Raw genomic sequence first — 14,236 nt, forward strand, 5'->3', positions numbered from 1 at the left:
TGTGCAATGAGTGTGTTTTGTGCGATGTAAACAAAATGAAAAGCTTTCTTTTGAAATATGGTTATTAAATGTAGAAAGTGCTATAAAAAGGATACCAAGGAGTTCATATTTTATTTCCCTGATATTTAAATCATATGTAGTCAGTTTACAACTGCAGTGATGATTTTTTTCCTCCACAGCTGTCAGCACTGAAAACCTAGGTCCAACAATTAACCCGGTGTCGGCAACATTCGGCTCGCGGCTCGCCAGGGTAAGCACCCTGGCGGGCTGGGCCAGGCCAATTTATTTACCTGCTGACGCGGCAGGTTCGGCCGATCGCGGCCCCCACTCGCCACGGTTCGCCGTCCCGGGCCAATGGGGGCAGCGGGAAGCGGCGTGGGCCGAGGGATGTGCTGGCCGTGGCTTCCTGCCGCCCCCATTGGCCCGGGACGGCGAACCGCAGCCAGTGGGGGCCGCGATCGGCCGAACCTGCCGCGTCAGCAGGTAAATAAACTGGCTCGGCCCGCTAGGGTGCTTACCCTGGCGAGCCGCGTGTCGAACGTTGCCGACCCCTGAATTAACCTGTGTTCTGTCTCTTATGTTATCTTCAGTAATAGGGATTCTGCAAATGGTACTTACCTAACAGTTTTGTGATAATTCTTGAGGCAGTATTGTTTCCGGTTTCCTCTCCCAATATTCACTGCATTGCAAATTTGGCTTTCTGTATGTCTACCTTAGGGTTTTATACTGCCACCCATCACCATAGTACCTGAGTGCCTTCCTTATAAAATCAATAGCAAATCAACAGGTTTTCCTTAGATATGACTCACAAAAATACATAAAACAGATATGCTGGGCATTAATTTTTAATCACTTAATAGCCCAGATGTGCTGCTTTGAAGAAGGTGCTATTTTAGATGGTTGCTTTTCTAACTATATCAGTGCTTCAAGGTGTCCCCTTGTGGGATAAGCAGTGAGAAACCAAGCAATAATTTGTTACATGTTTTTTGTACCTGCACAGGAAGATGCAGTGCCTTCAAGAATTAACTTTATCATCCAGTACATCTGATAGTTGTGTTTTGCATATGACTTCTGTTAATTAAAAATTGACTTATTGCATTTTTCCTCTGCAGTACTTAGGATTTTGGGGATATGAAGTGGAAATAAACAGTATTTTTCACTTATTTTTATTTCAGGGGATATAATTTTCAATGCCCACTACCCAGAGCTACCACCAGATTTTATCTTTGGAGAGGATGCCGAATTCCTGCCAGATCCCTCTGCCTTACATGTGAGTACAGCTTCAGTGTTTTTGTGATCATTATGTGCTGGAGAGAGACTTGGCTTTTGAGAATGGCTCAACAATAGGAATTTGCTAACAATGCAGATTTAAAAAAAAATCTTTTATTTCACTGTCATGTGGGTATGTAGACACTCTCTCCACTTTAAAACCATAATTATGGAGTCAACTAAATCATTTAATTTAAAAATGTTTTAATCAAGATAAGACATCACATTCCACATATATAATAATTTAAAATGTTCTACAGTACATACCTGTTTAAAAAAAAAAATCAGTTGCTTCTATTTAGCACCTGATAATTTTCTTTCTATTTAGCACCTGATTTGCTTCTTTCAGCAAAGGGGTAAACCTTTGCCTTGCCTTTAAAACATTATTTGGATTTTGGCAGAGTTTATTTCATGGCAAAGAATGAGGTATGACTGGCTTGGGCTTTGGCATTAGTCTGTATTAACACCAGAAAGTGTGGAAACCAGGTGGGAGTGTATTGTAGGCACCATTGAGTCAGTCAAGACTCTGAAAACTTTATACTTATAATGAAATGGTGTTGCAGTAAAGACAGAAGCATGCTTTGGGGAGGGGAGATAATAAAATCAGCACGTTAGATGGGTAATACTTTGTTGCACAGTGTTGCTAGTGTGGAAGAAAAAATACATACCATAGCCAAGTACCATAAATGCGAAATATACTGAATTTTTAAAATTAGTCTTTAATAATAAAGCCTTGTACCTAGAAGTGAACTTTGGTTGGGTACTTGTGATACTTCTAACTCTGATATAGTAGTCACGTTAGTGTGCCTCCCTTATCAGACAAATATGCCTATTTCAGTCTTATTCCTGCTCAGTGGCTAACATAAGCAGTTCTTCTTACTTCTGTTGTAGTGTTTTAAAGCTCAAATTCAATTTTCAGTTTTTGCTAAATATTTTTTAGCTTACTGACTTCTTCTGTTTTGTTTCTAGTTCTATTCTCTTGTGAATGATACATAATACTAAGGAATCCATTAGTCATAGATACATTCCATATTGATCCATTAGTCATCAGTGTGTTAACAAAAATTCTGCTGGAAATGCTAAAATGGGTTTGTTCTGGGTCCTCATTTTTTTTCCCCTCAGGGTCACTGATCTTTTCAGCTAACCAAGTGCTTTGTAAGTTCTGTACCTAATTCTGTATGTCTGAAACTTGAAAGATGTCATTGGGATACTGGACATGTTTTGTCTCTTGGTCTGAGGCTGCCTAGTGGCTAACAGGTTATTTTAATTCATCCGACTAGCTTATTTGCTAGCAAGGAGTATCTATTTGTTATATTTTGGGATGTCTAACTTAAATTTCTTGATAGTTGGAATGTTTCTGGGACTTGGCAAATGGACTGTTGTTAATTTAAAACTGTCATTCATAAAACAGAAAGCACCAATTTCTTTATTACTGTTGCTTTAAAACACTGAAAAATAAAAGGTAAAACATGATTTAAAAGGGACAGCATTTTTTGTACAGGGACAAAAACGTCTGTCTACCACATAGAAAAGCTGAGTGCTTTGTTTAAATGGATCTAAGTTGTTTTGTACCATTACATCTGATCAGGAATTTTATTTTATTATGGCCTTTATACATGCTTGGGCTTTTGAAGGCTGTCTTCTTAATATTCACATTATCTCTGTTCTCAAGCAGGATGCAGTAATCTAGTACTAACCGGATTTTATTAATTGTGGGCTACAGGGAAGTTAAATCAAATATAAAGAAGAATATGCATTGTAATAAGTAGAGTCTAAAATGTATTTTCATAATCTTTAATTGATTTCTTAAATTCTAGTAATTTTTACCCCTTAGTTCTTGTTTCACACTATTCCAAGCTTCTCAGTGGTGCTTATAGCAACATCACTTAAAGGTTTGTGTCTCCATCACATACATACTCTTTACTTTGTATGTCATGTAACACACTTTTTGCTGTATTAAAAAAAAAAAAAAGATATTTGCAGCAAACGAGGGATGAAACACTTCAAGGGAATTCTGGGCATCTTGCAGAAGAAATATTTATATAAAATTCATTGCTAATTAAGTTGTGTGATACATTTTGACAAAGTATGGTATATCACCTTATCTTTAACGTAAACAGGAGTCCCTGGTCATGTCAACCTAGTAATTTAATCTGTCCAAAGCCGCCTCCTTCTTAACATGTCCCTTCTTTACTTATCTACCTTTTATCATGCAGCTCACCATCCTCTTTGCTCCTCAGAGATGCCAGCCTCAATGGCTGTTTGTCCCTTTCTCCCACAACCACCGCTTTTCTTTCTTCAATGTCACTTCCTACACATGGAACCTCCTTTCTGAGCTGACCACAAAGCTTCTGCACTGTGGAAGCTGGCTACTCTGGACTGCTACTGTTCGGTCGCTATCCAGTTCAGAGTGGGAAAGTTGACCGTTGGACCCGTGTTGATAGAAGTGTGCAGGGCCATTCATCACATCCTGCTCCAAAAGACCATGACTATGGGTAACGTGCGTGACATTGTAGATGGCTTTGCACAAATGGGCTTCCCTAACTGCGGAGGTGTGCTAGATGGCATGCATATTACAATTCTGGCACCAGACCGCCTAACCACCGAATACATTAATCAGAAGGGGTATTTCTCTATGGTTCTCCGGCGCTTGTGGATCACCGTGGGCGTTTCACGGACATTAATGCAGGCTGGTCCGGAAAGGTGCATGACGGAGGCATCTTTCGGAACACTGGCCTGTTCAGGAAGCTGCAAGCAGGAACTTTCTTCCTGGACCAGAGGATCACTGTAGGGGAAGTCGAAATGCCCGTTGTGATCCTTAGAGACCCCTCTTACTCCTTAATGCCATGGTTTATGAAGCCATACACCAGGCACTTTGACAACATCAAGGAGCAGTTCAACATCAGACTGAGCAAGTGCAGAATGACTGAGTGTGCTTTTGGCCATTTAAAGGCCCGCTGGCGCTGCCTATATGGGAGGCTGGACCTGGCCAATGACAATATTCCTATGCTTATAGTCGTGTGCTGTATTCTCCATAATATTTGTGAAGGGAAGGGTGAAAACTTCACTCAGAGCTGGACCGCTGAGGCTCAGTGGCTGCAATTTGAAGGCAGCAATTTGAAGTTGAAAGCCACTAATATTTGTTGCTATACTCGGGAGTGCAGTGCTTTTAATACTAGGAGGTGATTGTGATTGGTGCAGACAATGCACTATGAAGGTTTAAGAAAATTGCCAGTTGCTTTTCAGGGCTCTGTTTGCTTTCAATTAATAGAATAAAGATTTCTTTCAAACCAACATAATTCTTTTATTAAAAACCAACAACCGGAGGAGAGAGACAAACAAAAAACCCCATCAGCACTGAGGGGGATGGGGGAAGGGAAGATCCCAGGAGATGTGGAGTCCCAGGACAGTTAAAGATTTGTGTATGTCCAGGGATCATATCCAACCTTCTCCTTTGGAGTACAGAGCAGTGGGTACTGTACTTTAGCAGGGCTAAACAGCAGAGGGATGGGTATTGAGTGCAGTGGGTACTGGGAGTCCGCAGTGCTGGACTGTGATGGGGGAGAAGTGGAATGCCGCGGATACAGACTGGAGCCAGGAGGTTGATAAAAGTGTGCTGGCAGTGTCTGGGGGGAGAGGGGGTTGCATGGGAAAGAGTTTTGCGACAGTGGCTGCAGGGGAGGGTGGGTGTGGAGCTGCTTAGTTTGCAGTGCTAGTATCGCCTGGAGCATGTCCACTTGGCACTCCATAATATTTAAGAGCCACTCCATGGCTTCATTCTGGTGCGCCACGTTTTCCTTTCGGTCCCTTGTATCGCTGTCCTTCATTTCCTGTTTTTCGGTCGCAGAGTGCAGCTTGACCTCACGCAGAAAGTTCTCCTTAGGTCTTCGTGGCTGTTTTCTAATTCTGCGCAGCCGTTCAGCCAGCTGTAACAAAGAGGGAGGCTGGGCTCCCAAGGTCATATCTGTAAAGCCAAATTGCAAACTTTTACAGAAGCAGTATTGTTTGCAACACACTGACCACTGATTCAATTATTTAAAACACAGCCAGCATTCACATACTTGTCACTAACTGGCTGACCCCAGGCAAGCACACATGAGTCACAAGACCCGCAAAATGGTGAGTAGCCACAGGGGAAATCAGTGTCCCCAGACCCTACTGTACATTGGGCCTGTGGCTCTTGGGGAGAGCCAGCACTGTAGGGTGGGGGCCTTATAATTATTTCTGTCCCCGTATTTTTCCACAAGCTGTGTTCATTATGGAAGATATCTTGCTGCTGAGGGTGAGCGGGAAATAAAGGGAGAGTTTTCTCCAAGACTGTGGCTTCTGCACTGGCCCTTATGCGGCCCACCTGTGTGGAGCAAGTATTCTCTTTTCCCCCCGCCCCCAGCTCTCCCTCGTGGCGGCAGAGTGGCACAGGAAAGTTACCATTAATGGGGCAAGAAACAAAGCAGCTCTGCCAAAGAACCTGCAGCAGCAGATTGCCCAGTATGTCCATGAGAGTTTCCTGGAGATCTCTGAGGCGGATTCCTGTGAAGTGAGGGAGTCAATCAACATCCTGTTCCACTGTTCAGACTCGGCATGTGGTGGTACATGCATCATACAGACACAAGCCTGCTTTCTGAAACCCTCCTGCCCCCAACGACTCGCTTCAGCGGTTCCCAAAATCAAATCCACTTACCAGGGGCCTCCTCTCCTGTTTGTGCTTCGCCAACATCTGACAGCTGTGACTGGCTAGCCTCCTCCTCGGTAGAGAAGAGCTCCTGGCTGCATGCATCTCTGACCTCCGAGTTGTCCTCTGCCTCTGGGTCCCCCGCCCCCTCCACATCCTTGTCCTCCTCCTGGCTCAGTCTACTATCGACTGGCACACGAGCCACCAAAGTATCCACAATGGCCTTGGCAGTGGAGGTGGGGTCGCCACCGAGTATCGCGTCCAGCTCTTTGTAGAACCGGCAGCTCGTGGGCGCAGCACCAGAGCGGCCGTTTGCCTCCTGTGCCTTGTGATAGGCATTCTGCAGCTCCTTCATTTTGACCCTGCACTGCAGTGTGTCCCGGTCATGGCCCCTTTTTGTCATGCATTGTGAAATCTGTCCGTAGGTATCATAATTCCTATGGCTGGAGTGCGGCTGGGACTGGACAGCCTCCTCGCCCCAAAGCCTTTATTTTAGATTGTTTTGTAACTATTGTATATTAATGAAAATTTGTAAAAATCCTTTAAAATTATTGGTTGGAAGGTGGTTTATAAGTTCAAAGTATTATTAGAAATGAATATTCATATGGTTTTATTTTCATTTCTAAAATATACCTTTCTTAATTTATAGACTTACATCTCATATTTGTGTTTATATATTTAAAATATAAAAAAACAGCTTCCCAGGATGTAAATAATAAAGTTCTTCCTCTCTTCTGTGTTTGTTATTTTGAATAGGAAATACTGGACGTGTATTTAACAAACAATAACAACAAACATTCCCCCCTCCCCACACCGCCATGTTTCACTGTATTCAGATAAAAATTCAATCGGCACGAAAACAGATTAGTAATTTGTGTATATAGATTAGATTATTTTGGAGCTCATTACTTTGATGCCGGTGTGAATAACAAGAATTGTTTGTTATGTTAGCCTTGTTATTTGTTAGTGTGAGCCAGTCAATAATTGAAGTGCATACGTGAAATGTTAACCCTGATTTTCCAGTATTTTTGAAGTATGCTTTGCTTGGTGGGACGTAGACAACGGCATTATGGCAAAAGTTACCTTTTGAATTGGACTAGGATTGATTTTTGATATCTTAACTAACTGCCACTATTTGGTAGAGATTTGAATCCCAGTAGACTCTATTCAGCCATTTAGTCTACTGACATACATTAACTGAGCGATGTGTTGTTTACTTATGAAGATCTTTCATTGAACCTTGACTTTTTAAGTTTTGTATCTTCTCTTTGTGGACATTAAAGATTCCACAATCCTTATAGTAATAGCAGATTCTGTCTCAATGTATTTGGGCAGAATTTTCCTCTCCTTTCTATAATGTGTTGTCCTATACCTTAAAGGTGGCTGCATTTCAATGGTTGGAGAAATTATTCCTGTATATATTTCAAGATCAAAAAGAAGAATTTTATTAGAATCTTAACGTCTGCATGTTTGATAGAGCTTTTGCAATGAGGCTATGTTAAATCTACTAAATCAGTTTTACTTGACTAAATCCATTTTATTTTTCTAGTTTGCGGAGTTGAGGAACTCTGGCTTTGGTTTAGCACTTTTGTGTCTATGTAAATATGATTCCCATGGTGCACTACATCTTTGTATGTAAATTACGTAATTTTTGCTCTGACCATTTAAGAATTTAGTATCTTCAGGTATAGTATCTGGGTATCTTTTTGCTAAGTTTCAGAACGCATTTATATTTTAAACCTATATTCTTTATTGTGATTGTCTCAATATGAACACTTTTTCTTAAAGGAAAAAATGAAAGCCCGTCTTTTTCCAATGGCAGCATATGGGTTTAAAGGTGTCAGGAGTACATTCATTTTTTGTAGGCATTTAAAGACAGGAGCACTTTGATTTAAATGCTAGTCTAGTGAGTTTACAGTTAGGTTATCAGAAAGGATAGGATTAGTCCAGTTATGACACTTCTGTTTTTTGAGTCACTGGTGCGTTGTTTGAGAATAGCATTGTCTTCTGTTTTTCATATGTTCTGTACATGATGAAACATGGGCAAATTCATGGTTGTTTGGATGATGGTAACTGTAATTTCCATACTTTCTAAATTTTTGTGTTTATTTTTAGCGCCCTGCAAATCTGCGGTTATCCACTTTCTATTCGCAGGTATCCGTGGACCATGTTTGCAGATTGAAGATCAGATGGGGATGCAAATTTTGTATCCGTACATGGCTCTATTTATTTTCATGTTTAATCTTAACTTTGCTTGCGATGTCTCTTAATGATTTTTTTCCCTTTCTGTTGTTTATATATATTTACAAACCAAGTTGCAGGTTAGCTACTTTTGTTTGTTTTGACTGAGCATTTCTTAAAGGCTTTTAAAAACATTTCAGAATGGTTCAGTGAATCATAGAATATCAAGGTTGGAAGGGACCTCAGGAGGTCATCTAGTCCAACCCCCTGCTCAAAGCAGGACCAATTCCCAACTAAATCATCCCAGCCAGGGATTTGTCAAGCCGGGCCTTAAAAACCTCCAAGGAAGGAGATTCCACCACCTCCCTAGGTAACACCCTCCTAGTAAAATAGTGTTTCCTAATATCCAACCTAGACCTCCCCCACTGCAACTTGAGACCATTGCTCCTTGTTCTGTCATCTGCCACCACTGAGAACAGCCGAGCTCCATCCTCTTTGGAACCTCCCTTCAGGTAGTTGAAAGCAGCTATCAAATCCCCCCCTCATTCTTCTCTTCTGGAGACTAAACAATCCCAGTTCCCTCAGCCTCTCCTCATAAGTCATGTGCTCCAGACCCCTAATCATTTTTGTTGCCCTCTGCTGGACTCTTTCCAATATTTCCACATCCTTCTTGTAGTGTGGGGCCCAAAACTGGACTCCAGATGAGGCCTCACCAATGTCGAATAAAGGGGAATGATCACGTTCCTCGATCTGCTGGCAATGCCCCTACTTATACAGCCCAAAATGCCGTTAGCCTTCTTGGCAACAAGAGCACACTGTTGACTCATATCTAGCTTCTTGTCCACTGTGACCCCTAGGTCCTTTTCTGCAGAACTGCTACCTAGCCATTCGGTCCTTAGTCTGTAGCAGTGCATAGGATTCTTCTGTCCTAAGTGCAGGATTCTGCACTTGTCCTTGTTGAACCTCGTCAGGTTTTTTCTGGCCCAATCCTCTAATTTATCTAGGTCCCTCTGTATCTAATCTCTACCCTCCAGCATATCTACCACGCCTCCCAGTTTAGTGTCATCTGCAAACTTGCTGAGAGTGCAGTCCACACCATCCTCTAGATCATTAATAAAGATATTAAAACAAAACTGGCCCCAGGACCGACCCTTGGGGCTCTCCGCTTGAAACCAGTTGCCATCTAGACATGGAGCCATTGATCACTACCTGTTGAGCCCAACGATCTAGCCAGCTTTCTATCCACCTTACAGTCCATTCATCCAGCCCATAGTTCTTTAACTTGGTGGCAAGAATACTGTGGGAGACCGTATCAAAAGCTTTGTTAAAGTCAAGGAATAACACATCCACTGCTTTCCCCTCATCCACAGAGCCAGTTATCGCATCATAGAAGGCAATTAGGTTAGTCAGGCACGACTTCCCCTTGGTGAATCCATGCTGACTGTTCCTGATCATTTTCCTCTCCTCTAAGTGTTTCATAATTGATTCCTTGAGGACCTGCTCCATGATTTTTCCAGGGACTGAGGTGAGGCTGACTGGCCTGTAGTTTCCCCGGATCCTCCTCCTTCCCTTTTTTAAAGATGGGCAGTACATTAGCCTTTTTCCAGTCATTCGGGACCTCCCCCGATCGCCATGAGTTTTCAAAGAGGATGGCCAATGGCTCTGCAGTCACATCCGCCAACTCCTTTAGCACCCTTGGATGCAGCGCATCCAGCCCCATGGATTTGTGCTCATCCAGCTTTCTAAATAGTCCTGAACCACGGGGGGCTGGTCACCTCCTCCCCATACTGTGCTGCCCAGTCCAGCAGTCTGGGAGCTGACCTTGTTTGTGAAGACAGAGTTAGAAAAAGCATTGAGTACATTCGCTTTTTCCACATCCTCGGTCACTAGGTTGCCTCCCTCATTCAGTAAGGGGCCCACACTTTCCTTGACTTTTGTCTTGTTGCTAACATACCTGAAGAAACCCTTCTTGTTACTCTTAACATCTCTTGCTAGCTGCAATTCCAAGTGTGATTTGGCCTTCCTGATTTCACTCTTGCATGCCTGAGCAATATTTTTATATCCTCCCTGGTCATTTGTCCAATCTTCCACTTCTTGTGGAACAGGATTGTTTAAGAGTCCCTCTTAAATTTTCAAACTGTGCAGAGACTCTCAGACCATGCTACTTCCCTTTCCATTCAGGATAATTAAGATAGAACCATACAGGGTCACCCTATAATATAAATTGCGCTCTTCTGGGTGGTTTTTTTGGAATGAGTTACTCTGTGGGTCCTCACACACAAAACGTCTGACATGACTCAAATGGAATGTTTTCTAAAACATTAATGGATTCTTCCTAAATTTCAAAAGGCACTGTGTCCTCTACACCAGATTTTTGTCAGAGCCAGACTCAGAATGGAGTTGAGCAAGGATGTGTTTTTCCTAAAGAGAATTCACAGGCTCTAGTTCTTGCAGCACTACATCCATTTTATTCCAGCAAAAATTTGCAAGCATATCTATCCTTGATATCTTTAGGTGGTGATGCTTTCTACATTTGGGGGTGTCCAGACATCTTGGAGAAGATTAGTGTCCAAACACTTTCACTATGAGCTAACTGGGAGTAAGTTAATGTACAAAATATATCCCTAGCTCTTCACAACTTGGAAGCTGATCATCTCAATATGGGGTAGAATTTGGAAAGTTAAGTCAATACACCTGAATGATACTGGTGAAATATGATCATATGATTGTATTAGAATGTGCTCCGCTTTTTATAGAAATGGACTAAATTTCTAAATTGGGTCTAAATAAGAGCTCTGACCAAGATTGCTACCAGTACATGAACTAAATTAGTGAGGGAGGATACACTTACAATCTCTGTTCTCTATCATTACTGCTCCTGCCTAAAACCATTTCTCTAGCCAGAGCTTGTTTTCCTTTTAGTTGGTGTTTATTGGGCTTATGTATTGTTTTTGAGTTAATATATTGTTTTTTCTTAAGCATTTTAATGCTAGATTTGCAATTTTACTTTTCACTGAGGACTCTGTTGCCTTTGAAAATATTTTTTGTTTTTTGTGCTGCGCTTGGATGTCTTTGGGGTTGAGCACTTTAAAAATAAAACTTATTTTTACTCTTACTGATTCTGAAACCTGTTCCAAATTTGGTTGGGGGGAGGGGGAGTGGAGGTGGGAAGGTGGTTAATTATTTTTTAAAATGTGAAAAGCTCTTGTACTAAAAACATTTGAAATCTACATCTGGTCAGCAACTGTATGCCAGACTTCACCCACGGAAGCTTAAAAGAGCCAAGATATCTAAACCTGAAAATCTGGATTTATAATGGAGGTGCCAGCTGATTATATTTTGAATAACAATTTGTCCAAAATAGTGCATGTAATTTGGGTGTATATAGCACAGAGAAACTTCAAAATCTAATTTTCTAATTTTACAAAACATTGTTTGCTTAGTCATTGAAAAGATATCAACATATTAATTGTTAGAATGTCTGATTTTTTGAAAATGCAATATTTGTTGATGGAAGAGGATAAATCAGAAGGTTGTCAGTGGGATAATAAACCTTTCACCTTTAGGTTGTTGACTCAAACCAACCCAGATGATATTTGTTGCCTTCTCTCAGTTGCTTGGTTGTCTGTGGGCAGTGAGGTTATGAGCACTTATATTATTCTCTAAACTGTAGAAATGCTCTGCTTGAGTCAGTATTGAGACACAATTGTAGAGCAGTACGACACCTTTATCTAATATTAAATTGAGTGAAAAATGTAAAATACAAATAAAAAAATATATAGAGAGAAAGAGTATAATTCTACGTTCCTTGTGTGCCCATAAATCCCATTAAACTCAATTTGGGTGCAAAACTGTATTTTATCAAAAGTTTACTTGCTATATTTAAAAAAAATCCTACACAAATGTATATTTCCTCTCTAGTTTTTTATCTTGAAATCACACACACAATGTTTTTATAATTTATAATGCAATAATATTTCATTGCATTTTCAAAAAGAAATTAGTAACTTCTGGGTCCTGGTTCCCCCAGCACAGAGTAAATGGGTAGATCGTATGCGGTGAGGCAAGATAGTCAGTGAGCCTTGTGTACACTTTAAAATGGTTTGCTGGTATAGATATACCTGTATAACTATCCTGGATAACCCCCTAGTGGAAACACAGCTTATACTGTCAAGAGTTAGGGAACATACAATACAAGTGGACTAGCTACAACAGGGGAATGGAACCTCAAGGAAAATGTATTTCATGATGTGGTGGCTTGACTGGACTTTCAACATATAGGTTTATTCACCATAAGACACAACAGGATGATGTGGAAGTTTTTGCAGCAGGTTTTCAGACCTCCGGGCTAACGGTTCCATCCCTAGGAAATTAAGTCTGGCGTCTGCCTTCCAATTTTCCCTCTCATTTTGAGGGTTCTAATAAAAATAGACTTGGGCAACTGTAATCTTTATGGCCCTGGATCTTCTTTAAAGGGCCGGGATATGGTATGCAGATCTTCTAAGAATGTCCAAAAATCACATTTCTCCTTCCTCATCAGAAGGATCTGCTATCCTAAGGCCTCTTTGTACGGATACATCTCAACCCAAATCCATTTTTACTGTTGGCCTGGCACATGAAAGGAATATGCTGAAAGAGCTAGACATTATCAAGAGACACAGGAAGATCCTATTAGCATCCAGAAAGAAATTTTCCTCGATAGCATACTGGTGTGTGTGGGAGTGCTTTTCTCAATGGTGTACTGTGAAGAAACTCTCTCCTAAGATATCTGGCACCCCTTTTGTTCTGTGTGTGTTTCTTGGGTGGTGGTGGTGGTAGGGGGTTCTTTTAATTTCCCTTAAGGTTCAGGCCTCCATTCTTTGTAGGAGGATGGACAGGAGGCTTTTCTATGGGCTCCCATCTCCTTGCCCTCCCTTCTTCTGGACGATCAAGATGCTAAAGGAGCACTCAAAGATGATAAGGCCATTACGGAGAAACTAAATGAATTCTTTGCATTGGACTTCTCTATTGAGGATGTGAGGGAGAGTCCCAAAACTGAGCCATTCTTTTTGGGTGACAGATCTGAGGAACTGTCCCAAATTGAGGTGTCATTAGAGGAGGTTTTCGAACAAATTGATAAACTAAACAGTAATAAGTCTCCAGGACCTGATGGTACTCACCCAAGAGTTCTGAAGGAACTCAAATGTGAAATTGCAGGACTACTAACTGTCATCTGTAACCTATCATTTAAATCCACTTCTGTACCAAATGACTGGAGGATAGCTAATGTGACGCCAATTTTTAAAAAAGGCTCCAGAGGTGACCCTGGCAACTACAGGCCAGTAAGCCTCACTTCAGTACCAGCAAATTGGTTGAAACTATCGTAAAAAACAAAATTGTCAGACACATAGATGAACATAATTTGTTGGGAAATAGTCAACATGGTTTTTTGTAAAGGGAAATCATGCCTCACCAATCTACTAGAATTCTTTGAGGGGGTCAACAAGCATGCGACCAAAGGAGGTCCAGTGGATATAGTGTATTTACATTTTCAGAAAGCCTTTGACAAGATCCCTAACCAAAGGCTCTTAAGCGAAATAATCAGCCATGGCATAAGAGGGAAGGTCCTCTCATGGATTGGTAACTAGTTAAAAGTTAGGAAACAAAGTGCAGGAATAAATGGTCAGTTTTCAGAATGGAGAGAGGTAAATATTGGTGTCCCCCAGGGATCTGTACTGGCCCCAGTCCTATTTAACATATTCATAAACGATCTGGAAAAAGGGGTAAACAGTGAGGTGGCAAAATTTGCAGATGATACAAAATTGCTCAAGATAGTTAAGTCCCAGGCAGACTGTGAAGAGCTACAAAAGGATCTCTCAAAACTGGGTGACTGGGCAACAAAATGGCAGATGAAATTCAGTGTTGATAAATGCAAAGTAATGCACATTGGAAAACATAATCCAAACTATACATATAAAACAGTGGAGTCTAAATTGACTGTTACCACTCAAGAAAGAGATCTTGAAGTCCTGTTTAGGGTGACCAGACAGCAAGTGTGAAAAATCAGGACAGGGGGTGGAGGGTAATAGGAGCCTATATAAGAAAAAGCCCCAAATATTGGGACTGTCCCTATAA

At 41.3% G+C, this 14,236-nt stretch overlaps 1 protein-coding gene across 2 annotated transcripts in view; it reads left to right on the plus strand.

The window, feature by feature from the left end:
• The window catches only part of BABAM2 (BRISC and BRCA1 A complex member 2), a 308,755-nt gene that overhangs the window by 64,564 nt on the left and 229,955 nt on the right, over positions 1 to 14,236 (plus strand). For both annotated transcript variants that reach the window (XM_008174875.4, XM_008174880.4), the window contains exon 4: positions 1,176 to 1,270. In XM_008174875.4, coding sequence (XP_008173097.1) covers positions 1,176 to 1,270 — 95 coding nt within the window. The remainder of the gene's footprint in view (positions 1 to 1,175; positions 1,271 to 14,236) is intronic.

This window comes from Chrysemys picta, chromosome 3, assembly GCF_011386835.1.
Source record: "Chrysemys picta bellii isolate R12L10 chromosome 3, ASM1138683v2, whole genome shotgun sequence".
Classification (NCBI taxonomy): domain Eukaryota; kingdom Metazoa; phylum Chordata; order Testudines; family Emydidae; genus Chrysemys; species Chrysemys picta.